Below are 26,622 nucleotides of genomic sequence, written 5' to 3' on the forward strand. Positions count from 1 at the left end.
ATACCGTCATTAAATTGATATACTTGATTTTATCAACTTGTTTTTACTATTTTATTACAATATGATCAACTCTCTTCTCAATTTGAAATTTAAAACGAACACAAATTAAACTATCAAAGATTCTGCATTTCAAAAATATACAGAATGACCTTAATTAAACCTTATTTTAATCTACATTTTTGTATAATCTAGTACAAAATAATGTTTTAATCTCCTCAGTGATGTTAAGATTGAAAAAAAAATCATTATTTTTGTTAAATTAAACTTCTAAAAATAAGTCCTCATTAAGATTCAAATAATCTAGTACAAACACAAACAAAAGTGCATAACACTTCTTTTAATTAGGTGCTTCTTAATACACACAAATTAAAGTATTCAATTTCTTTCGTGTCTTAAATGTGAAAAGAACATAATTTAAGCTAGATACATGGTTTTATCAACTCTTTTTTTACTTTTTGTCTAGTACAATTTAAAAAACTTCCTTGCTAATTGATAATTTGAAACGAAGTCAAATAAAATTATTAAAGCTTCTTTAATCCCACGCTATCGAAAAGAACTATATTTAATCCATTTACGTGATCGTATGAGCTTTTTAAATTAATCTACTACAATACATATAATATATTTCTTATATTTTCTCAAATTTAATCTTAAAATAAGTAAACAAAAATCATCATCATGCTATAAGTACAATTATAAATTTAAATGTAATATACTCGATGAATAGTACTTTCTTCAAAAGTAAGAGAAAACTCACTACAGAAATGATCATGTGAAATATAGTCTAAGGGGCGTAATCATAGATAATTACTAAAGTCTTGATCTATAGTTTATGGCTTGTTGGTTAAATAAAGACACAGCTCTAATTCATAGTCAATTTGCCAGATGTGTTTAGTAAAACATCAGGTTAAGGTTGTATTCTACTACAATTATACTTTAAATGACAGGTCAAAGCAAAACAATACTTTTATATTTTTAAACTTATTATTTTGTGCTATCATTCCTAAAATTGGATGTATAATATTATAATAATATTAAAAAATGTGACTGTTTCTTTATCCAAACGATATCATTCTTAAAATATGTTGTCGCTTAATTCAAATGAATTGTCTATTAAATAGTTAAAAGTATTAAAAACTTCTGTAGTAAATCAAAAGACACACGTTTCCTTTCGATGTTTTTTAAAATATATCTAGTACAATATTAACAAACTCCTCTCTAATTAATGAATTTTAACGTACATAAGTAATATTATCAAGTTTGACTTTAACTTAGGTTTAAAAATTAGTCTAGTATAAATACAAACATAAATTCAGTGTACAAAGAAAATCTATTACATTAATAACATTATTTAAAGTTTCTATGGAAAATCAAAATCAAGAAGAATTTAAATAAATCAAGTCACAAATACGTGTTTTAAGTTTTTAAAATTGATCTATTACAATGATCTAGTACATAAAATTACATACATTATGAAAGCTTCTTAAACTTCGGTTTAAATTTATTTAAAAATAGCTTAAGCTCTGGACTTGATTATTAATAACAACTTAGCAAAAGTTTATCAAACATCTATGAATATTCTCTTATAAGTCTATTAAATTATTGAAAGTTTTCAAAACGTCTGCAGAAAATCCAAAGACACACGGTTCCTTTCGATGTATCTAGTACAATATTAACAAACTCTTTTTTAATTAATGATTTTTAACGAACATAAGTAATATTATCAAGTTTGACTTTAACGCACGTTTTTAAAATTAGTCTAGTACAAATACAAACATAAATTCAGTGTACAAAGAACATCTATTACATTAATAACATTATTTAAAGCAAATCAAAATAAATGTACAAATAAAATTAAATTATGTCACAAATACGTGTTTGAAGTTATTAAAATTGATCTACTACATAATGAACTATTTTCTTTCTAATCGATGAACTCATATGTAGGACATAAAATTACATAAATTATAAAGGCTTTTTATATTTAATTTCATAAAGAAGCTGAATTTTACAAGAAAAAAATATAATTTTATAGACTTTTGCAATTATTCTGGTACTATACAAACAATATGTTTGTTATTCAAATTTCTCAGATTAAGAAAATAAGTGACTATTTTCAGTCAGTTTAATCTAAAACCTAATTAATCATTATTATACTCAAAATATTCTAGTACAAATATAATAGTAAAATCAGTGTATACTCGGAAAATCTATTACGTCTCATTATAAAAACTTTTCGAGCTAAGTGCTCACCCAAAACTAATGAAACAAAATTAAGTTTAATTGAGGTGGAGAAATGTTTTTTTTTGTAGTGAATCTAGTACAATTTGAACATAATCTTCAAATATCAAGATAGTTTTTTTTTTCTTATGTTTTCTATATTTTTCTAATTTCACTTAATTTTGTCGCATTTCATCCCTGTTCTATATATAAATGAAATCTATCTGTGTGAGCCATAAACACATCCTTCATCCACCCACCCACTCACTTAGCCACTCACCGAAACGAACGAACACCTAACTAATACTTCAATTAGACAGTAATCTTGTTTGTTGTGGCATTGATGGACGGCTTAATGTCCTCCTAAAAGTATAGTAGTACACATCCCTAAAGGATAATGATTACATAATACGAAATACAAAAATTAAGAGTCCTTATTTCTCGTAAAGGATACTCTTATGTACTTATAACCCCATTCTGTACGAATGTAATATGTTTCTGAAACGAAAAGGTAAGGTCAAGAAATCAATAATTGATAGTTCTAGGATTTTCCATTTTATGTTAAAAAATTATTAACTTTATCAATGAAATTGTTATTATTTTACGATTGCATCCTCAACATCATCTCATTCCTTTTTTCACCAAAGTCACCAAAAAACCAAATCATACAGATGGCGGATGGGATGCTCTAGAAAGGATCTATTGGTGCTGGTGATGAAGACTAACCATCAAAACTTGCGGGGTTAAAAAGGGAGCAACTGCGGGTGCTATACTGCTGCAGCGGTGACTATGGTGATGACGGTAACTATGACGGTGACGGTGACTGTGGCAGTGGTGGCGGTAATGTTGGCGGGCTGTGGTTTCCCAGCATAAGGTTACTTTCTCATTCGAGAATCGTTTTGGGAATTTTAATCTCAGATTGGATTCGAGCCAACCAACATTCATTATGCAGGCTATGCAACCGTGAGTTGAAAACGATTGAAGGGAGATTTTAACTATATATGTATGTGGGGTACTTCTCGTTCGTATATAAATGTATGTATACCTAAGTAATCACGATGGATGGATCATCAGGAAGCAGGACATAGGGTCTTCTCCACATCTGTCTGTATCTATGTGTCTATGGGTAAGCGGATGTGGCACAGCACCTCCCCCCATCACTCCACTATTATATTCTATGATGAGATACGAGGATAATAGTAAACTACTTGCGGTCTTACATTTAGAATATGGTTTGCATAATGCGAGCGCAGTTGCACATCATTCATGTAAAGAGGTCTGTGGGTCGGTCGATGCGATGGATGCATTGCATCCCATCGTCCTTTAGTTTTGTTGGTCCTATCATCATCGTCCTTTATAGCGTCATACTATCAGCATCACCATATTCTTTTCGATTATGTCTGTATGAACTTCCTTTTTCGTTGTCGTCGTCGTCATCGTCCATATTGCTGTCAGGAGTCCTTGCTCCCCCCCCCTCCTTCCCTTCGTCCAACCCTTTCTCTTTTATCACTCACTGACGATGGTTTTGCATTGTGAAAAGTGATTGAACCAGTTTTTGCGCTCCTTGTTTTCGGGTGAGTGATAATTTCGTGTAATCTAGGCCGTTTCATAAATTGAAAACAATGCGTGACCAACTAGGGATTTGGATCATTTCATTTCATTTTCTGGATGAAAATTCAATGCTTATAATGTTCAATGTATACTTAATACCTATACCTAAACATAATAAGAGAGTGTCATCTATAAAGCATAAGGACTTCTATGGAACAACCCCTTTTACGTGCATGAATAGAGAAGATAGAGTTGACATAGAAAAGAGATTCATTAATGCAAATGGCTTTGAGAGTTATTGATACCTTAGAAGCAATTATTATATTTTTTTAATAATTTCTTCAAGGATTTATCATAACTTAAGGACTTTTACATGAAATGAGGACAGATGAAATTGGAAAAAGAATTAGTTACAAACATTTTACAGGACATAATTTCTATATTTCATTGGTCCTTAATCTAAAACATTGTGCAAAAATGTTGTACTACATTCTTTGTGCATTTCACTTACTTTCTGTCCTATAATTTCTAAGTGCAATTTAGTTCAAATTTTATTGGAGCATTAAAATAAGAAAACAATTTGGCAGTCAAGGAGATATTACTACCCTTATTATGCAGAGGCGCAGTATGAGCACTAGAAAGAGGATAGAGGGTTTAAAAGGAGATGTCGGAGCACATCGCTTTGGAATTCCTGAATATTGGAATGACTAGAAGAAACAGATTGTGGTAAGGCATTCCGCGTCGCGTAGTACAGCTAAAAAACAAATCTCTGTATTTGACAGTACGGCCGAAGTTGGACTCGAGGGTATACTGATGGCATTCCCAGAAACGCGATTAATACGGTTGAACTGTTTAAGGGTAGGAATACAACTGGCTATTTCACTTGAGCATAAACCGTCAAAATAACGGTAAAAGAGGGTGAGACAAGAAACCTAAAGACGATGTTTAAGCGAAGTAAATAAACTTATGATGATATCAATGTAAATGTTCTACGTTCAGCCCAGAGATGGAAGTGATACTCAAGCTTTGGATGTATATATAAGTCTTGTAGATAACAGCCAGATCAGAAGGTATTTTTGGAGACATCGTGTATGTGATCGTTCCACAAAAGGTGGTTGGTGACACACATACCGAGAATATCGAGATGTTTAGTCTCCTCGATGCAGGTGCCATCCATGAATAATGGAAAGGGGGGTATATCTCGCTTTAGTAATACAAGACAGCATTGGGTTCCCGAAGCAATAAATTCCACTTGGTTTCTTAACCCCCATTGTACAATTTTGTTTATATCAGAATTGAATGAGCTTATCATATTTTGTCGTTGCAGTTCCACCGAAGAGGGACGTGAGTCTGAAAACGAATATGAAAAGCTAAGAGTACTATCGTCAGCGAAACAATGTATTGGATTAGATGTTGCAGACAGAAGATCATTAACAAAAATTAGAAAGAGTGTTGGAGATAGAACAGAGCCCTGGGGCACACCAGCATTTATTTTATGGTTTTCAGACTTGAATCCATCTAATACTACTTATATTGAACGATCAGAAAGGTAATTACTAATTCAATGAAGCAGGGATTCATGAAACCCGAAAGCAAGCATTTTCAATAAGAGAGCCAGATGCCAAACCCTATCAAATGCTTTTGAAATATCAAGTGCAATAATCTTACCTTCTCTAAAACGATGTAAAGATTTACTCCACTGTTCGGTGAGATGAACCATGAGATCACCAGTGGACCTCTTGCTTCGAAAGCCGTACTGACGGTCATTAAGAAGCTTCCATTTCTCAAGATATTTCTTGAGCTGATAATTAATCAGCGTTTTCGTGACCTTGTAAAGAAGGGATGTAAGCGCAATCGATTGGTAGTTAGAGATTGAGGAAGATTTGCCTTTTTTGGGATTGGGCTGGACAAATGCAAGTTTACACCATCTCTCGGAACGAGACCTGAGTAGTAGGACAGCGTTGAAGAACACCTCTTCAGAACCATAGCGGGGATACCATTCGGACCAGCGGATTTATGCATGTAAAGATCTTTTAGGATTCTCGCCACAGTACGAGTGCAAAAAAAGATTGGCCCCATAGAATCACTTACGCACTCGATGACAGGCGGAGTCATAACACTCACTGGTAGCGTTGAATTGGCGGCGAAATGCCTAGCAAAGAGATTAAATTTCTCTAAAGAGCTAATAAAAGGAGGGTCATTGACACCGAGCGTAGGAAGTGATGAAGAGGAAGAATTCGGCATGTTTTTTACAAATGACCAAAGATTTTGACAGCCTTTGGGACATTGCAGTATTTTTTGCCGTAATTTTTGTCATGTCCAAATTTGGTCCGTCGAATATGGGCATTCCAGGCCTTCCTGCAAAATTAGATGTACTAAATGTATTAGATTCAATATTATTGGTTTTTATAAAAATAATTACTTGCTTAAAGTGGTATTACAGACCTGGTTAACTAAGCCTAACTCAACAAACTTCTCCATCGTTATCGGTCTCAAGTTGGAGTTCTTCAGTTCGCACTCCAAGTTGGGTGAGGTTACTTTCCACTTGTCACGCCACCTGATGCTCGACCATAATCTACTGAACTGTCTTGTGTACGTGGTTTCAAAGACTTTCCGGGCCAGAGTATTGGATTGCATGTGTTTTCCAAAAATGCATACGGGACTGTATATAACCCGTAGAACTGTTCTCTTAAAACTACCCAAGGTGTTTTCATCCACTTTTGTTATAGTCCATGCTTCTGCGCCATAAAGCAGGACGGGTATGACAAGGATCTTTGGTTGATTTCTTAGCCCTAAAAAACTATGGTTAGAAAGAACAATTCATTGTTTGATCTCAGCGCTACGCTAGTCTTGTTTTCTGCATTTATAGTGAAGCCCAGGTAGACAAGATCCTTAAATACCTCAAAATTAAGTCTATCAATGGTTACGTTTTGACGAGACGTCCGTCAGTGTTGTAGATTCTTTCTTGATGATATAATGTTCTTTGTTATGCCCTCATTAACCGCTTACCGCATTTTTGCTTCTTCTGTTTCAATACTCAAAAAAGCCCCATTGATTCCGATTATGTCAATGTCACATCACCTTGTCTTAAGTCTTTTTAACTTCCCATAGGAAGTTATTGTAATGGGTCCGATTTGTCAAATTGAAAATTTTGACATTTCTCGACGTTTCAAGGTCCCTAGAGTCGAAATAAAAGATTTTTAGAAAGATGTCTGTGCGTGCGTGTGTACGTACGTTTGTACGTCCGTACGTCCGTACGTCCGTACGTTCGCGACGTTTTTTTTCGTTGTCCATAGCTCAAGAACCAGAAGAGATATCGACTTCAAATAAATTTTGTTATACAGCTAATAAGGCAGAAAGATGCAGAAAGGGCTCTCAAGAAAATTGCGTGGGTGGTTTTTTTACTATAGCAGTTTGAAAAAATGGTGAAAATTTTGGTTAACCCTAAATATCTTACGAACCAAAAACGCTAGAGACTTGAATTAAATTTTATAAAATAGATTGTAACGTGATACCAAACAGGTATATTTTTTGAAAAAAATCAATATAACGGTTTTTTTTTAAATCAATAAAACTGAAAAAAAAAAATTTGTCACCTCCAAAATTTTACGACTGAAATATGATTTTATCTCTAAAACAATTTTGTGCAACGAAGAATAATGTTTTTGATATCTGATAAAATTTTGAGAAAAATCTAATTGACAGTTTTTTTATAAAAAATAAAAATCTAAAAAAAAACATTATTCAAAGTTCGTAAAAATTGAATATCGATTCAAATATCTTTTCAAAAACTTGAAATTAAGGATTCAATTTTATTTTATCTTATAAGAAATATTGTTTTCAACATTCTGAAAAATTTTGAGCAAAATCGAATTGACAGTTTTTTTTACAAAAAATAAAAACCTAAAAAAAAAATGTATAAAAGATGGTAAAAATTGATTTTCGACTCGAATATCTTTTCAAAACTTTGAGATATTGGCTTTAATTTACTTTTATCTTTCAAAAAATTTTGTTGTCAACATTCAGTTAAAGTTTGAAAAAAAATCGAATTGACAGTTTTTTTACATAAAATAAAAACCTAAAAAAAAAATGTATAAAAGTTGGTAAAAATTGATTTTCGACTCAAATATCTTTTCAAAACTTAGAGATATTGGCTTTTATTTACTTTTATCTTTCAAAAAATCTTGTTGTCAACATTCAGTTAAAGTTTGAAAAAAATCGAATTGACAGTTTTTTTACAAAAAATAAAAACCTAAAAAAAAAATTATAAAAGTTGGTAAAAATTGATTTTCGACTCAAATATCTTTTCAAACCTTTGAGATATTGGCTTTAATTATCTTTTATCTTCCAAAAAATCTTGTTGTCAACATACAATTAAAGTTTGAAAAAAATCGAATTGATAGTTTTTTTACAAAAAATAAAAACCTAAAAAATATAATTTATAAAAGTTGGTAAAAATTGATTTTCGACTCAAATATCTTTTCAAAACTTTGAGATATTGGCTTTAATTTACTTTTATCTTTCAAAAAATCTTGCTGTCAACATTCAATTAAAGTTTGAAAAAAATCGAATTGACAGTTTTTTTTACAAAAAATAAAAACCTAAAAAAAATGTATAAAAGTTGGTAAAAATGTATTTTCGACTCAAATATCTTTTAAAAACTTAGAGATATTGGCTTTAATTTACTTTTATCTTTCAAAAAATTTTGTTGTCAACATTCAGTTAAAGTTTGAAAAAAAATCGAATTGACAGTTTTTTTACATAAAATAAAAACCTAAAAAAAAAATGTATAAAAGTTGTTAAAAATTGAATTTCGACTCAAATATCTTTTCAAAACTTAGAGATATTGGCTTTTATTTACTTTTATCTTTCAAAAAATCTTGTTGTCAACATTCAGTTAAAGTTTGAAAAAAATCGAATTGACAGTTTTTTTACAAAAAATAAAAACCTAAAAAAAAAATTATAAAAGTTGGTAAAAATTGATTTTCGACTCAAATATCTTTTCAAACCTTTGAGATATTGGCTTTAATTATCTTTTATCTTCCAAAAAATCTTGTTGTCAACATACAATTAAAGTTTGAAAAAAATCGAATTGATAGTTTTTTTACAAAAAATAAAAACCTAAAAAATATAATTTATAAAAGTTGGTAAAAATTGATTTTCGACTCAAATATCTTTTCAAAACTTTGAGATATTGGCTTTAATTTACTTTTATCTTTCAAAAAATCTTGCTGTCAACTTTCAATTAAAGTTTGAAAAAAATCGAATTGACAGTTTTTTTTACAAGAAATAAAAACCTAAAAAAAATGTATAAAAGTTGGTAAAAATGTATTTTCGACTCAAATATCTTTTAAAAACTTAGAGATATTGGCTTTTATTTACTTTTATCTTTCAAAAAATATTGTTGTCAACATTCAGTTAAAGTTTGAAAAAAATCGAATTGACATTTTTTTTACAAAAAATAAAAACCTAAAAAAAATGTATAAAAGTTGGTAAAAATTGAGTTTTGACTCAAATATCTCTTTAAAAATTTTAAGTATTGGCTTTAAAGTAATTTTATCTCATAAGAAATATTGTTGTTAAAATTTAAAAAAAATCGAATTGACAGTTTTTGTTACAAAAAATAAAACTCAAAAAAAAAAAATAATACTAAAACTTCGTAAAAATTTACTTTCGACTCAAATAGCTTTTCAAAACTTAAAAATATTGGCTTGAAATTTATTTTATTTCACAGAAAATATTGTTTTCGATATTCAGTAATTTTTATATAAAAATCGAACAGTCCGTTTTTTCATATAAAAATAAAATCTACAAAAAGAGTACCCAAATTTGGTAAAAATTGATACGAGTACATAAAGACAAACTTTTAAGCAAGACAAATCGACAGACGGGATGGGAAGTTATCAGTGTGGGTCGCATCCCAGCCTCTTTTTTTACATAAAATAGATCGGTTAAGTAGTTTTCAACCCTAAGTGTCCCGAATTCTGAATAGTCATTCTGTAAAAACTTTACATGGCTTAATACAATTCGTCTTTGAAGATAATACCATATACGGGGGTTAAGATCAACGAAAAGATGGTGGGTGTCAAATTGATTTTGGTGGGATTTTTTTTCAGGATCTGTCAAATGTCAAGTATTGACTTAAATGACGTCAATAACCGGGCTCTTACTATACTTTCAAATAAATGTTTTGGAAATGCTTAATCCTCAACTATAAGGCATTTCCTTGAAATTCATCAATTTTCAGAATGACTCTAAATTTTCAATATGGCAATCTATACACTTTAAAACTTATACCTTACGAATCCAATAAAACTCGTCTCAATATCAGCTTTGTTGTATATCGTCGATAGATAGGAAGGGTACATAAATTTAATGCCCATTAACATAACATGTGGCATTACAATATTATATCCAACATCTTGTTGCATACAGATAAACAATTTAAGAAAATACCTTATACACTTACTAAAGCCCAATAAAAAGAAGAAATTTACACATCGCATATGCAGCTAAAAGGCATCAGAGCTTAACTTGAACAAAAGTTCCTCCAAGACTTTATCCACATCAGCGATTTGTAAGTTTACAAAATTTACATACAAAATACAGACATACGAATTGGCTCGTACCATACATACATATTCGCGACAACATCACAGCACTGGGAAAACCTTCACATGATGTGAACTATATATTTTACAAAATAACGGTTTTATGTCGTTATTCGTATAGAGATACCTAAACTACACAACCAACGTAACATATTATGATGTTAAAATGACATGTGTAGTGTATGTACTTTGGGCGCTTTTTGATCCTTGAGGGAGGTTAAAGTAGATTTCTCAAAACGTCAATATATTCCCTCAAGGTTTTAAATTCCCCCCTTTATAAAATATAACATCTGCCATATAGTTTCCCAGCCATGTATGTAGTACGAACTTTTATCGTCCTTGCTCTTGGTTTTGGCCTTAAAAGTGAAATTCATTAAGTTTTCCACTCTATGGTAAAATCTTGTTTTAAGTTGGAAACACAAGAATTGTAATCGTCAGCAGAATATTATTTCAGATGTTTTGTCGCTTGAAAACTACAAAAATTAACAAATCCTTAACAAGTTTTGTATTTAATTTCTAAGCAGCTAACCTTATCCATTTTAATTTAAAATAATATATCTTAAGAAACTTCAAGATTTAACCTCGAAAACCACTTAAGGATAATATTACACTTATGTAAATCAACTGTTTGAGAAATCAGAAATCTTTCTTAACTTATTTTTGAAGATTCGTCGTTGGCTCGAATTTGAGTCGCAAGGACAAGGCCATTTAAAATTTCTCACAAAACAATTTACAAGCTCATTTTTGTGAAGGTGATTTTTCAGAGAGTACATATTTTTGAATATACAGTTTTAGGGCATTAAATGGCAATACTTCTTATTTATTGAAGAACATTCCTCATAGTTCAGGTTTTAACATTAAATTTTATTTCTTATGAAAAAACGGACTGATGGACTTTAATAAAAAAATTACTGAATATCGAAAACAATATTTTCTGTGAAATAAAATAAGTTTGAAGCCAATCTTTTTAATTTTTGAAAAGCTATTTGAGTCGAAAGTAAATTTTTACCAAGTTTTAGTATTGTTTTTGTTTTTTAGAGTTTTATTTTTTGTAAAAAAAACTGGCAATTTGATTTTTTTCAAAATTTGACTGAATGTTAACAACAATATTTTTTGAAAGATAAAAGTAGTTTTAAGCCAATATCTACAATTTTTGAAAAGATATTCGAGTCGAAAGTAAATTTTTACCAAGTTTTAGTATTGTTTTTTTTTTTGAGTTTTTTTTTTTGTAATAAAACTGTCTATTCGATTTTTTTTCAAAATTTTATTGAATGTGGAAAACAATATTTCTTATAAGATAAAATTAAACTGAAGCCAATATTTCAAAGTTTTGAAAAGATATTTGAGTCGAAAATCAATTTTTACCAAATTTTATTAATTATTTTTTAGGTTTTAATTGTTTGTAAAAAAAACGGTCAATTCAATTTTTCTCAAAATTTTTCCTTATGTTGAAATATATATTTATTATAAGAAAAAATTAGTGAGAAGCTATTATCTCAAATTTTTGAAAAGATATTTGAGTCGAAAATCTTTTTTACCAACTTTTGTTAATTTTGTTTGGTTTTTAATTTTTTGTAAAAAAAAAATGTTGATTCGACTTTTTTCAAAATTTTACTGAATGTTGACAACAATATTTTTTGAAAGATTAAAGTAAATTAAAGCCAATATCTCAAAGTTTTGAAAAGATATTTCAGTCGAAAATCAATTTTTACCATTTTTTATGAATTTTTTTTTAAGGTTTTTATTTTTTGTAAAAAAACTGTCAATTCGATTTTTCTCAACATTTTTCAAAATGTTGAAAACAATATTTCTTATAAGATAAAATAAGTTTTAAGCCTAAATTTCAAGTTTTTGAAAAGATATTTGTATCGATATTCAATTTTTACCAACTTTGGGTAAACTTTTTTTTTTAATTTTTATTTTTTATAAAAAAAAAACTGTCAATTCGATTTTTCGAAATTTTATCAGATGTCAAAAACATTATTCTTCGTTTTTTGGAGATGAAATCATATTTTAATCGTAAAATTTTGGAGGTGACAAATTTTGTTTTCTCAGTTTTTTTGATTTAAAAAAAAAAAACCGTTAAATGGATTTTTTTTTTCGAAAAAATACTTCTTTGATATCACGTTACAATATATTATCTAAAATTTAATTCAATTCTATAGTGTTTTTGATTCGTAAGATATTTATTGTTAACCAAAATTGTCACCTTTTTTTCAAACTCGTAAAAAAACCACCCACACAATTTTTTAGAGAGCCCTTTCTGCATCTTTCTGCCTTATTATCTGAGCTATTATAGACGAAAAGAACGTCGTGAACGTACGGACCCATGAACGTATGTACACACACACGCACAGACATTTTTCTAAAAATCTTTTATTTCGACTCTAGGGACCTTGAAACGTCGAGAAATGTAAAAATTTTCAATTTGACAAATCGGACCCATTACAATAACTTTCTATGGGAAGTTAATACACTTAAATAAAAAAACGCATTGCAAGTGCGTTGAACTCTTCGAAGAAAGCCTTCGAGCCTCTTTGATTTATCCGACCTAAGAAATTCAATTTTTCTCTGATCAAGTATCAATACTCGAAAAAATGAAAGATTTGAGTTAAAGTTTAAGTTCAAGTGTTGTATTGGTAATACATGGAAGCTCCCACTGTGGATACGGATAGCTGTGCTAAAAAACCACTCCAAATGTAATCATTTCGAAGACAATACTTTCATCTGTTCTTGAAATATTCGAATTGAACATAAGTTTTTACCAATTTAGATTTTTATTTATATAAAAACAAAAGTGATTGTTGATTTTTTAATTTTTACAATTTTTTAACAAAATCCTACAATCGAAATAAAAAAAATGATTTTAATTTCATTTCGCATCAGCTTATTTTAATACCAGAAATGTTTAATTTTTCCGTAATGAATTTTTGATTACTAAGCATTAAAATTGCATTAGTTTAAATAATTTGTATTTTGCATTCAAATTATTCTAATGACAACATTTTTAGACTTTATAATACAAAATTCACTTTTTAAGTTAAATTTTAACATTTCCGACAAGTTTTCTAATTTTTTAAGTTGTTTGAATCATGGTCACTTTGTTTAATTCATTTATACAGTACTCCAGATTTATCCTTCGAAAAATATTTTCCTATTTTTAGCGCATTAAAAATGTTCGCTGCTTTTCAATTTTCTCCTTACAATTTATAAATTTAATGCACTTTTTAAGCACCTTCTCGCATTCATGTAGAAGTATTCTTATGTTAAAATCATAAACTAAAAGACCCAAACTAATTTATTTTTCCTTTTTATCAAACAATTTCATTCCTCATGCACATACATATGGCCCACATAAAGAACCCAAGGTGTTAGACTTTATTTTTCTTCAATTTTATGCTTAACCATATCATCATTTAGTTTTTGAGTTTTATATTATCATCCAGGCACTTTTATTTCACTTCAAGCAAATGGTTCTAAAACTTAAATATTAACACTTCAAAGCTATTTATGTTCAGTTTAGAGTTCATAGAGAAACAGGTCCTTTTTATGTGGTCCTATAAAACTAAGAATCCCCTTTTTCTATTAAGTAGAGTATAAAAGTTCACTCTTTGAGTTCAATTTCAAGTATACAAAACTAAACTTTAATATGTGTTCTCGTATAGGTGTATAGTGCAATGCCTTCCTTAACGTATTTAGTCCTTAAAGTTTAATATACCTATATACAGTACATATGAATATGGGAACGTAAGGTATGTAGATCTTACCACCATTGAACAAATGGCGCACTTGGCAGACAATCCTGCGGGTTTCATTATCCTGGCACAAAATAAGTACCTACCTTCACCAAGACTATGCCATGCATATAATTCTTTTGCAGATGTATGTTTTTTGTTTGTATATTTGTATATGTGTAGTATTTTCATTTTATACAATACACTACCTTAATACTAAATTTCTCTCTATTATATCCTTGCCTTAGTCTAGAGTTTATTTCTCTAGAAAGCATTGTTTATTTTTTTTAGTTTTAATATTTGAACACTAAATTTTGTAGACTATACTTATGTGTTGTAGAGGTATCATAGTTCTCACCTTGTTGTGGCTGAACCATAAGCAAATGCAGGAGAAACTATACGAGTAAGGATCAAAGGAATGTATTTGCACTAACAACAGGATCGGATTTTAACAAAAAGTTAAACAAATTTGAATTTTGACACAACTATGATGCTTTTTTTAATTTAGAAAGTAATTTTTCAAATAATGTTGTGACGGCTTTCCAAATTTGTATTTTTAATATAATATAAAATTTACAAAAAAAAAAACTTTTTGAGTTTTAAGAGTTTACCTATGTGATAAGCTGAACTTTTCTTGACAAAGGAAGAAACGGCTTGAAAGTATCATCATTTTTGTTTACGTGTCAAATTCGTCGTCTTAACAAAGTTATCTTATAAGGTTGTTGAAAAATAATTTACAAATAATTTTGAAAACGCGACTTACTTAAATTTTATTTGATAGTTTTAGACTAAACGCCAACACGTATCTAAAACTACGAAAGCGTTAAATACAAAATTTCTAAAACTCTATATAAATCCAATGAAGGCTCATAATAAATTAGAATTTCTAACCTAAGAAAATGATTTTTAACTTTGCAAAATCATCATACAACTGATTGCTAAGGAATATATTGTGTTTTAAATAAGACTTTCAAAAACAAATGTTTTTGGTTGTTTTAAGCATTTTTAAAGAGATTCGAATTTTTTTATCCACAAAAAAATGTAAAACTTGATTGTGTGATTTTAGCGACCAGAAGCGTGCCTAAAATTTGACGTGAATTAGTTTTAACAATTTAAAAAAAGACATTTAAAGTTTCAACATTGTTTTTAGTCTTTTTTCCTATAAAGCAGAGATTGATCTATCTTTATATACAGACTTCTGGATCCAGATGAATTTTTGTTGCTTTCAAACTTCGACCACATTAATTTAATTGGAATGTTTTCCTTTATGATATTTTAAATCTAATCGCAATTTAAGATTGTAAAATTACATCACACCCAGATATTTGAGCTCAATTTTTAATTTTTGAAGTGTCAATTTTAAGTCTCGAGTGGTGTAATAATCCAAAAGCCTATTAATTTAAAATTGTAGTAAAAACGATACATCTTCTATCAAAAGGAAAAAAAGAATAGGACTGATAATGGAGTCTTGTGGGATTCCAGTTTAAAAAATGTTGTATATATTGTTGCAGTTCCAAACAGACTCTGAAGTGTTCCAAATCAATTTTTCGTAAAGTTTAATGAATTTCTGAAGATACATTTTGATATTGTTAAAAGCAGACATTTATAGAAATTTTTGGATATGGTCTTCAAAGCCAAAATTTGGTCAAAAGTTCACAGTACAGCGCCAAAGCTTCCATAAAAATACATTACCAATAACTTTGCCTAATAGGGTTCTTACACCAAACCCAAAACAGGGTTTTCGAAAACTTTTTGCCGAAAATTGTTCACACCGAACATTAACACGTTTTAATTTGATATTTAAATTTGTTTAGCACCGGCTGTCAAATTTTGTATTGATGAAAAAATGTTTGAATAAAAAGTTTCTTTCTTCTGAAATTGCTTGTAAAAATAAAATGAATTCTAACCAAACTAAATTGATTTTAACGTAACACAAGCTCGTCTAGAAAAAAAGTTTCAACTGAAGTTTTCGGACACGGCTGGAATGGGCTCACGACATGAACCAACAAGAACTACAAGCTCACTTGGCTGCAGCTATGCTCTTAGCTCACTTCAACCGGTCCAAACAATCCACTAAGGCAATAAGGAGAAGCTTATTGTCTAGAAAATATATCATACATTCAACAACAAACAAAACTATTACAATAAAAAAAGAGGCTGGGATGCGACCCACACTGATAACTTCCCATCCCGTCTGTCGATTTGTCTTGCTTAAAAGTTTGTCTATATGTACTCGTATAAATTTTACCAAATTAGCGTAATATTTTTTGTAGATTTTATTTTTAATGAACAAACGGACTGTTGGGTTTTAATATAAAAATTACTGAAAATCTAAAACAATATTTTCTGTGAAATAAAATAAGTTTTAAGGCAATATCTCAAAGTTTTGAAAAGATATTTGAGTTGAAAATCAATTTTTACCAACTTTTATTTTAGGTTTTTATTTTTTGTAAGAAAACTGTCAATCCGATTTTTCTCAACATTTTTCAGAATATTAAAAACAATATTTCTTATAAGACAAAATTATTTTTAAGCCAATATTTCAAATTTTTGAAAAGATATTTGAGTCGAAAATCAATTTTTACCAACTTTCTTAATTTTTTTTTAGGTTTTAATTTTTTGTAAAAAAAAACAGTCACTCCGACTTTTCTCAACATTTTTCAAAATGTTTAAAACAATATTTCTTATAAGATAAAATAAAATTAAAGCCTAAATTTCAAGTTTCTAAAAAGATATTTGAATCGATATTCGATTTTTACCAACTTTGAGTAATGTATTGTTTATATTTTTATTTTTTATAAAAAAAACTATCAATTCGATTTTTCTCAAAATTGTTTCAGATGGCAAAAACATTATTCTTCGTTTCGCAAAATTGTTTTGGAGATGAAATCATATTTTAGTCGTAAAATTTTGGAGGTGACACATTTTTTTTCAGATTTTTTGATTTATAAAAAAAACCGTTGAATGGATTTTTTTTAAATACATTTCTTCGGTATCACGTTACAATTTATTATATAAAATTTAATTCAAGTCTCTAGCGTTTTTGGTTCGTAAGATATTTAGGGTTGACCAAAATGTTCACCTTTTTTTCAAACGGCTATGGTAAAAAAACCACCCACGCAATTTTCTTGAGAGCCCTTTCTTCATCTTTCTGCCTTATTATCTGTACGAATGTACGGACGTACGAAAGTACGTACACACTCACGCACAGACCTCTTTCTAAAAATATTTTATTTCGACTCTAGGGACCTTGAAACGTTAAGAAATTTCAAAATTTTCAATTTGACAAATCGGACCCATTACAATAACTTCCTGTGGTAAGTTAAAAATTTTATTTAAAACATTTTTTTCTTCTTTCACAACAAATTCAATACAAAATAGTAAGCTTTTATGGCTTCTGCTTCTGTTGGCCAAATGTGCCTTCAGAATTGGCATATATTGTGGCCATCCGAGCAACTTATAGGCGGGGTTGAGAAGATTCTGAACGATAGGTTTTTATGGCCGAAGCAGAAAAGGTCAATTCCTAGTTCCAGATTCGTACCAAAACCACACTCCATGAATATCTCTTTGGTTTCTTCCTTTGAGGACTCGCCTGGCTTGCATAAAGCATTAATGATCTTCTTGATGTTGGCATCGCTGTCCACCAAGGGGTGATAGCTATGAACAAGTCTTCCTCGTCCTTGGGGTCGGCAAAACAGTAGCCATATTGAATTCCGATTCCTCTATTAACAAAGAGCGTTTAAAACTCTGGAGGATCATAAAGAACCGCTAGTGCCGCAAATAGTCACCGGATCTTTTATTCTCGACATTGGCAAATTTTCCCACAATTTTTTCTGTTGCCACGCAGACCCAAAGTTTCCTTTTTTACTCTTCGATATTTTGTAAATAAAAAACTTTTTGTAAGAAAATTGTAAAAATAATATTACTGACCACGACCAAAATGAAATGTTTATTTTGACAGCAGCCATCAGCTGTTTTGTTTACATTAATTTAAGCGCTGAATGTTTCAAAAGGTTTGTTTGTTTTGTTTAACTTTGACTTGCTACTAGTTTTCGAGAGGTTCTATATTTAACTTCTGGTTTACGAAAACTTGTTGTTTACCAGAAATGTATGGGAAAACTTGAGTTTTTGATGTCGGTTTTCGGCCAAAACCGATTATTTAACAAAAACCGGGTTTTGGACTTGGTAGAAAAAGCCTATTACCCAACTAGATAAAGGGTGTGATTTTAGAATCAGACATTTTAAAAATGGTATAAAACTATGATGATATTTTTGAATTCATTTGAAATTCATACATTTATTGGAAGGATAATTTTTCGGCATTGCATTTAAATACGATTTATGTTATATGACCTCAGATGTAGTTTAAATTAGGGACCAAAATTTTAAATGATCTTTTCCATCATTTGTTGCATTATGTATATCGGTAATTAAGCGTCGAATGTTTTCCTGTCCTCCAAGTATTCAATAGTTTCGGGCTAGACCGGTCTAAGGAAGACTGTTAAAGGGTGACTTTTTAAAAACTATAGAAAAGTTAAAAAAAAAACACATTGGATTCAAAAAAATGCGTACAATCTTTTTTGAATCGATAGTATGTTCCATATATTTTAATTTTTGAAGATTATTTTATGCAAATGTTGAGCTCGACTGCGCTTGGTCCATCCGCTTACTCCATTTTTCAATGTTGTTGTTCAATACGTCAATAGAAGCGGACTTGTCTGTATAGACATGAGTCTTAACATAGCCTCACAAAAAAAAATCTAAAGGCGTTAAATCACACGATCTAGGCTGCCAATTGACCGGTCCACAACGTGAAATAAAATGTTCACGTTCACTGTGTGGCATGTGGCACTGTCTTGTTGTAACTACATGTCATGCAAGTCAAGCTCTTGCATTTTGGGCAAATAAAGTTTTATATCATCTCACGGTAGCGTTAACCATTCGCCGTTAAGTTACGATTCGCATCATCTTTAAAGAAGCACGGTCCAATGATACCACCAGCCTATAAACCGCACCAAACTGTGATTTTTTTGAAGTGCTTCTGGATGATATTAATTTGATCAATAATTCTGTTTAATTACGTTACCTGAACACAATTTTTTGGTAAAAAAGTGGACCATAAAATGGAAGACGAGCGATGAACTTTTTTAAAAGAGCATTTTGATAACGAAATTCAATAATTTGCAAGCGTTGTTCGATTGTAGAGGATTCGAGGTTAAATTATAGACCAAACTTACGATGTTTGACAGTGAAACAGAACACAAAACGTGCGTCAGCTGTTGAAACCAGTATTGCCAGTAAAATAATAGCTTAAAAATCACCCTTCGTAACGATCTGTGACTTGTTCAGATTGACCATAAGGTCATTGCACAATGACCAATTAAAGATTTCTGAAAGATCTTCATTACTCTACAGGTGAAGTTTTGTTTCAAGTTAAATGGTCGACAATTGAACATCCCCGGCATAAAGATATTAAATGAGAAACTAAAAACTGAAAATTCAAAATAACATAGGACCAAAAATTAAACCTTGTGGAACACCAACAAGTACAATCATTGAATCAGAAACTTTTGTTTTCTGAGTGCGGTTTAATAAAAAGTTTTTAATTAAGTTTAACGATCTTCTACTGAAGCCGAAGTACAGATTCAGTTTAATATACAAAATGTCGTGATTAACTCTTTCAAAGGCTTTGGAAAAATCAAGCAAATATGATATTCTCAACTTATCCTGATGCATATCATACGAAGTTCACACACCTTTCAGTTTTTATATTGAAGCGCATAAACCAACCCATAAAAAACCCATCAATTTATCAAGTTCTTCTTCAACAACATTTAGAAGTGCGTACGGAAGAACTGGAGATGTAATTCCGCTGCCTAAAAGTCTACAAAAATAAAAGCAACAGAGTAGTTGTCGATTCACAATTGGCCAGGTTTTAAACTCTTTTGGCAAAAAGACTTTGAAACTTAGATCTTAAATTTTGAAACTAAGAAATAAAATTAGTTCGATTCATTCGAAAATCAATTCAAACCTAATCCAGCCCTGTTAACCCCCTAAAAACCAATAATCATTCTATCTCTAGAAATGTATATCATGTGTGTACATATTAATTTGTTTACAATATTTGGCACATCTATTCACATTACAACACATTCGTATATATACAACAATAAAATTACTTACAAAATGATGGTGTAAAATAGATTATCAAATATCAAAGCCTTTATATTTGCCAAAGGAGGCTATTATGCACATTAAATTGTTTATACGTTTATACATAAATATAGAGAAATGTGTTTCCTGGAATTGCCAATTTCGTAGGCTTTGTTTAACAAATTATCAACAACTAAATCAAAGTAAAAGTCTTGTATGTGTGTCTGTGTGTGTATCTCAGAGTGTGTTATCCTTGCGAGATAATGAAAATATCCTTTTTTTTCATCATCAAAATTTTTACGAGAAAAAGAATAAGAGCATTAAAAAAATATGTGCGTTCGTCCTCGTCATCATCATCCTCATCCTCATCATCATCGTCATATAAATAAAGTTTTGGTGTCACATCTTGTTGCCTCATTTAACTCAATAAAAATCAAATTTATAACTTCAACCAGATAATGGTAGATTATTCATTTTTATGGCGGAAAATACATTTTCCAGATTCGCATGTGCTTCGAATCCAATTAACGAGCATCACCAAGCCCCGCAGCCGCACACCCCCAACAGCAACACAACAATAATGGGCCCAATTTGAACAATGACTCGAAAACGAACAGCGCAACGCAACGCGACGAGACGGTAGAAAAAAAGCAATAACAACAACTTCAACAATAAGGACTACGTCGAGGACGACTATATACGAAGGACGCAATTTGGTTTTTCGTTTTGCATGCGGAAATTATTCCCCTTCCTCCTGTTGAGTGTTATTGACCTCATGCATAAATTAAGGCACTCTCACTGCTGCTGCGGCATTAAATAAACAATTGCCAAAAATTACTTTTAAGGATTCGTGAGCATATAAAAGCTCACAAAAGGTTCAAGAATAAATCTCTCCTTTAGATCCTCTCCCTCATTTATTATACTCATAGTCCTAGGTATGGTCTGTCCTAGTCGTAGTCCTTTTCGCTAAGCTACGCATATTGCTCTGGTGTTGCTTTAGCTCCTACGAATAGCGTCCTTACTGCTATCGCTGCTATAGCAGCAAAAATGCAAATTTATGTCGTCGCAAAGGTCCGGTTTCTGTTTCATGTTCATGGTTATATCCTTGCCACCTAAAATGGGAGCTATACTCGTATATACACCCCCCAGAAGAAGAAATGTACCTATTTCCATATATAGCTTCGTATTTCTTGCGGAACCGGACACAAGGATAATCGTAGAAAGAACCGATTATAATAAAAAATAGACAGAGAGAGAGAGAGAGGGATTGGGAGAAAGGACACCCACCCATCCAACGCAAAATCCACCCAAAAAATAAAGAGACAGGACACTGATACAATAAGCGATGTGAACAAAATAATTGGAGAAATAGGATCAGGACTAATGGAATCTGTTTCTGGAATCTTGTGGCAAAGTGGCACCAATATAGTCCTGTTAAAACAAAGCAACGCGAACGAGACTACGTATGAGGTCCTGTATAACAACATCGAGAGGATGTGCGGTTTCTATATTTGATTGTTGGTTCTTGTTCTGATGGTTAACATAGGAAACTATATATAACATGGCTTGAATATCGGATAATGTCCTTAAATATTCCTTACCAAACAACGACGCACGGTGGTGGTGGCGGCTGGCGGTACACTAATATGTACGAAGGACGACGTCGACGCGACGACGACGTTCGTTTGATATGTCTAACTCAACACATTTGCTGCCATTAAAGATTCATACCCATTTAGATAGATTTGACGACACTCGACTCAGGCTTGGTGATGTTGTGCTCTTGTCATTTTTATTCTTTCCAGGATCTATTGCGGTGGAATATAGGTATCCAATTTTTATTTTCTGTTTTTCTTTTGTTGTTGCTTTTGTTGTTGTTGTTGTTGATGAAGATTGAGGTGGTAATCTGTTGAGACAGATCAAACGAATAGATTCTACGTGTTCTATATTTAGGGGTTTTTGGAGGTCCTGATGTGGTTGGGGTTGGTTTTTGGGATGGGGGTTTACTCGTATCTCGTATTTATTTATGTATGACTTTGTGGTTGATATTGTGTTTTCATCACGTTTTTCGTATTCCTTTTTTCTTCCTCTCTAGAAAAAGTGAAATGTCTGTAAATGATATTAAATGATTTTGCATAAAATAATATTAAAGAAAAAAGTAGAATTTCCAATTTGCATCTTGCTTACGATTGCCCTTTTTCCTTTTGTTTTTTTTTTAGATCTGGTATTTATTTCGATTGCTTTAAGACGACGCTTTGAGAAAGATTGATAAGTGACGATAAGAAGTGGAATTCAATAAAAATAGACGTCATCACAAAATAGAAAAGAACTAATTCAACATTTAATAAAATGTCAAAGGTGTAATCGAATATTTTTTTTGGAATTGGAAACGGGTGCGAACGGAGCCAAGCAGCGGAAGCTGAAGACGTATAGGATAGGCAATGTTTAAAGGTAAGTTAATTTTGTTTTTATATTTCAATTCAATTTTAAAAGCTTTATAAGGAACTAGTTGGTCTACGTTTAGTTACTCACATACTTTATTTTAGAAAAAAAGGTCAAAATGAGCTGAAATATACCGTCACATACTTCTGTCATAAAATCTCTGGTTTTAAAACATTCATTATTTGTGATCCTAACCTCAATAAGTGGTTTTTCTAACACTGAAAAGATTTTTCAAATCAGACTTGTAGTTCTTGAGATAAGCGGTTCCAAACAAACAATCAAACAAACAAGCAAACAAACAATCAAATTCTGTAGCTTTATAATATTAGTATAGAATTTGATTTGAAGTAATTACTTATGCAAAAACAGAGTTTTTACCATTATAAAGGGTCTTTTAATAGGGTCTTCCAAGCTTTGATATAGTTGATGATTTTATCCAAACTACCAAGATCGGGTAAAGCGTTTAAAAATGGAGACATGAGTAAATTATTTTATCAAAATGGGTAATTTATCTGAACAACGCTCCTGAAGCTCTTTTACAATTTTACGGGTCTATAATCGTCCTACCAAATGAAGCAAAAACAACAACACCCCAGTTCTAACGCTTATGACAATGTTCTATGTTTGTATCTTTCTTCACGTGAAGCCAAGCTGTGAATTATGGAAGCAAAAAAACGCAAAGAAAAAGCTTACTTCGAGTGTTTTTAATGCAGGTAGTCAAAATAGTATTTTTATTAATGATTCATTTACAAAACATACTAGATCTCTGTAGCAGCAAAAAAAATTAAAAACGAAAATAAATTCAAGTTAATTATGGTTCCGTAACTCTCATATTTTGATGAAGAAAGTTGAAGTTAGTGAGGTTGTTGCCGTAAGATAATATGCTGATCTTCCTACTGTCGGAAGGCAGTAGTATGATTGGAAATCTTGATCTTATGCATATTAACCTCACTACTAGAAACATAAGATATATTTATGATAATATTTTAAAATTTAATTCGGGAAACAAATCGTTTTTTATTATTCATCAAAATATTCGCAGATTGGCTAGGCCTTATTCTGGTACGTGCCTTGACCATGTTCTTGGTCGTTTTGATAAGATTCCCTGCAATTTTATTGCTGTAATTAACCTTGAACTTAATATAACTGACCACTGTTTGACATGAATTCTCTTTGAAAGTATTAGATGTGAAAACAATGAATGTTATACCCAACCCCCCTTCATCAGAGTCAACTATCAACTTTAAAATAGTAGATTACTTTATGAAAATTGGAAAAGCGTCATGTTTGAAAGTGAAGTATCCATTGCCTATGATTTATTTCTTAAAATTTTTAAAGAACACATAAGTTTATCAACTTGTACTTTAATGCAGAACAATTCAAATAGAAACGTCAAATCATGGATAAACTCATCACTGATCAACAAAATTAATCAGAAAAATTTCTACTGATGAGGCTCTTCTGGAATTTTGGTGCATTTTGCAAGAAGGTTTAGATGCTAAGAAAAAGTGTGCGGGACTATTCGTTGATATTACTAAGGCCTTTGACATGGTGAACCATAACATACTCTTGGATAAACTGTATAAAATTGGCTTTCGTGGATTCGTCTAGAAATGGCTGGAGTCTTATCTAAAAATTAGATCACACAATGTAAAATGTTGGGTGCAGCATAAGATCCTATAAAAATAGTATTTTAGGAGTCCCACAGGGATCCGTGCTGGGCCCCATTCTATTTTTGATTTATATTAATTCCCTTTTATCACTTCCTTTCCGAGGTAAACTCAGAGCCTTTGCCGATGACCTTGGAATTGCATTCTGTAGCAATAGTCCTTTGAATATAATTTCAGTTATTAACTATGATATTCACTTGCTAAGATTTTGTTTTGCTAAACATGAGTTAATTGTGAGCAGCAAAACAAAGTTAATGTTTTTCAGCCTAAGAGTTAGTATCTCTCCCGACAAACCAATAATTTTACATTCTCACGATTGCCTCAGTCATAAATTACTTTATGGTGAGTTTAATGGGCATCATACTCAATCATACCATCCCGACTTTAAATGCAGTGGTAGCTGTTTTGATATTGAAATAGTTGAAGACTTTAAGTACCTCGGCATCTGTATTGATCAAAACCTTAACTGGGACAAGAACATTTCTATTTTAAAAAAAAAAACTATCTTCTCTCATCCACCCGTTGTTTCTACCACCTGACAAAAACATTGCTCTTCCAATTTGTTAAAGATGGCTTATTTTTTCATTCCAAGCTGCATTATGGAATACCCTGTTGGGGCTGTGCATATGTCAACAAACTACAACAACTCACCGTTATTCAAAAATCACCTTTACGTAACGTTTCTAAAACCCATCGTTTAACACCATGAATAGAACTTGTTTGGTCTTTAAAAAGTTCTTCCGTTAGACATTTATATTTTTTTTGAATTTTAAAAGTTTTTTTTTAAAGAGCTGGATGTTTGGAAAGTCCTATATCCGACATACGAAGTCTTAGAAGTAATTCCACCTTTATAGTAAATATCCCATATTTTCGTACGACAAGCTACAGGAACTCCTACTCCATTGCTTCCTGCAAACTTCTTGCTCTTGGAGTAAGTTTTTAGTCTTGATTTCGACTTCAACTTCTGTTTAAATAATAAAAATGCCCGTTTTCAACATAAGGTTTATATTTATCAATAAGTGCCTTTTTAAAACCTTAAATGCGTGATAGGATAGGTTTGTTTAGAGGATCTCATTAGATCTCAAAACCCTAATTTAAAAACCTTGATTTCCTTGCTACTTGCACCATTATAGAAATTTTATTATAGGACATTTTTAAAAAAAAAAACTTAATATTTTGTAACGTGTGGTTTTCAATCTGGCGATAATTTAATATTGCTGAGTTTTGGTTTATCATTTCATAATGAATAAACTTACTCCTGAAGAACGTTTCAAAATCGTGTAAATTTATTACTAAAATAATGGCTCGGTTAACGTGACGCACCGCAATCAATTAATTATTGATTGAAGGAAACTTTAAACGAGCGGATTTTCTCGAGTCGTGGTTCTGTGGCGTGGCCTTGAAGTTCGTGTAATTTAACACTTGGTAGATACGACTGACGCCTTTTTAAAGAATATTCGACAAGTTATTGCTGACAAACAGGCAAAATTTGTAACAAACTATACTTTAACTTAAAGTTTTCTAATGTTTTACGAAAATAACAAGTATACACCCGAGTGAACTTCTTCATAAGGTATTAAAGTTTCCATATCTGCATGGATACCAGTCGCGTTATTAAATAGAAATAAAAAATAAAAAAAATATGGGCACCTTTCTGTGACTTGAATCACTCTATCATATGTTCCTTTTCACACCTGAACTTGTTTTGAATCAAACCGCTACAGGTCCTTCAGACCAATCAAAAACGGTAGTGAAAGGGTCGTCCACTTTCTTTAGCAATGGGTAGGTCTACTAGCACACGCTCGTGCTAGCTCGTCGACGGGGTGTGATCTTGTTGCACTGCAGAAGTCTATTTGCTGATGTTCCGCTGCGGTATCACTATTCATCACTTTCATTTAATTCGTTGTACATACAAAATTGGTCTGTGATCAGAATGTATAGAATCTGTTATAGTTTCTATTTTTGAACTAATAAGGCAATCAGAAAAGCACAGATTTCGTCCTGCAACACTGATGCCAAAATCGAAGTGGTATGACGATGAATGTAAGAAATGTAGGGAAAAGTCTTTCACTTACCTAAAATTGTTTAGACAGTCTAACAACGAGAAACTCACAGAGGAAATGACCTTGAGCAGCATAAAATATATAAAGATTTGTAGCAAGTCATCGTCTTGACGACCTGGCCTTATCCTTTGAAGGCTTAGTACTGCCAGATATTCACCAGAATTCCATCAATTTTGCC

The 26,622-nt window shown here is 31.1% G+C and overlaps 1 protein-coding gene across 3 annotated transcripts in view; it reads left to right on the forward strand.

The window, feature by feature from the left end:
* LOC129944417 (uncharacterized) overlaps positions 1-26,622 on the forward strand; it is a 270,811-nt gene that overhangs the window by 101,843 nt on the left and 142,346 nt on the right. For all 3 annotated transcript variants that reach the window (XM_056053831.1, XM_056053830.1, XM_056053833.1), the window contains one exon: positions 22,489-22,720. In XM_056053831.1, coding sequence (XP_055909806.1) covers positions 22,711-22,720 — 10 coding nt within the window. In that variant the 5' untranslated portion in view covers positions 22,489-22,710. The remainder of the gene's footprint in view (positions 1-22,488; positions 22,721-26,622) is intronic.

The sequence above is a fragment of the Eupeodes corollae genome, chromosome 2, assembly GCF_945859685.1.
Source record: "Eupeodes corollae chromosome 2, idEupCoro1.1, whole genome shotgun sequence".
Classification (NCBI taxonomy): domain Eukaryota; kingdom Metazoa; phylum Arthropoda; class Insecta; order Diptera; family Syrphidae; genus Eupeodes; species Eupeodes corollae.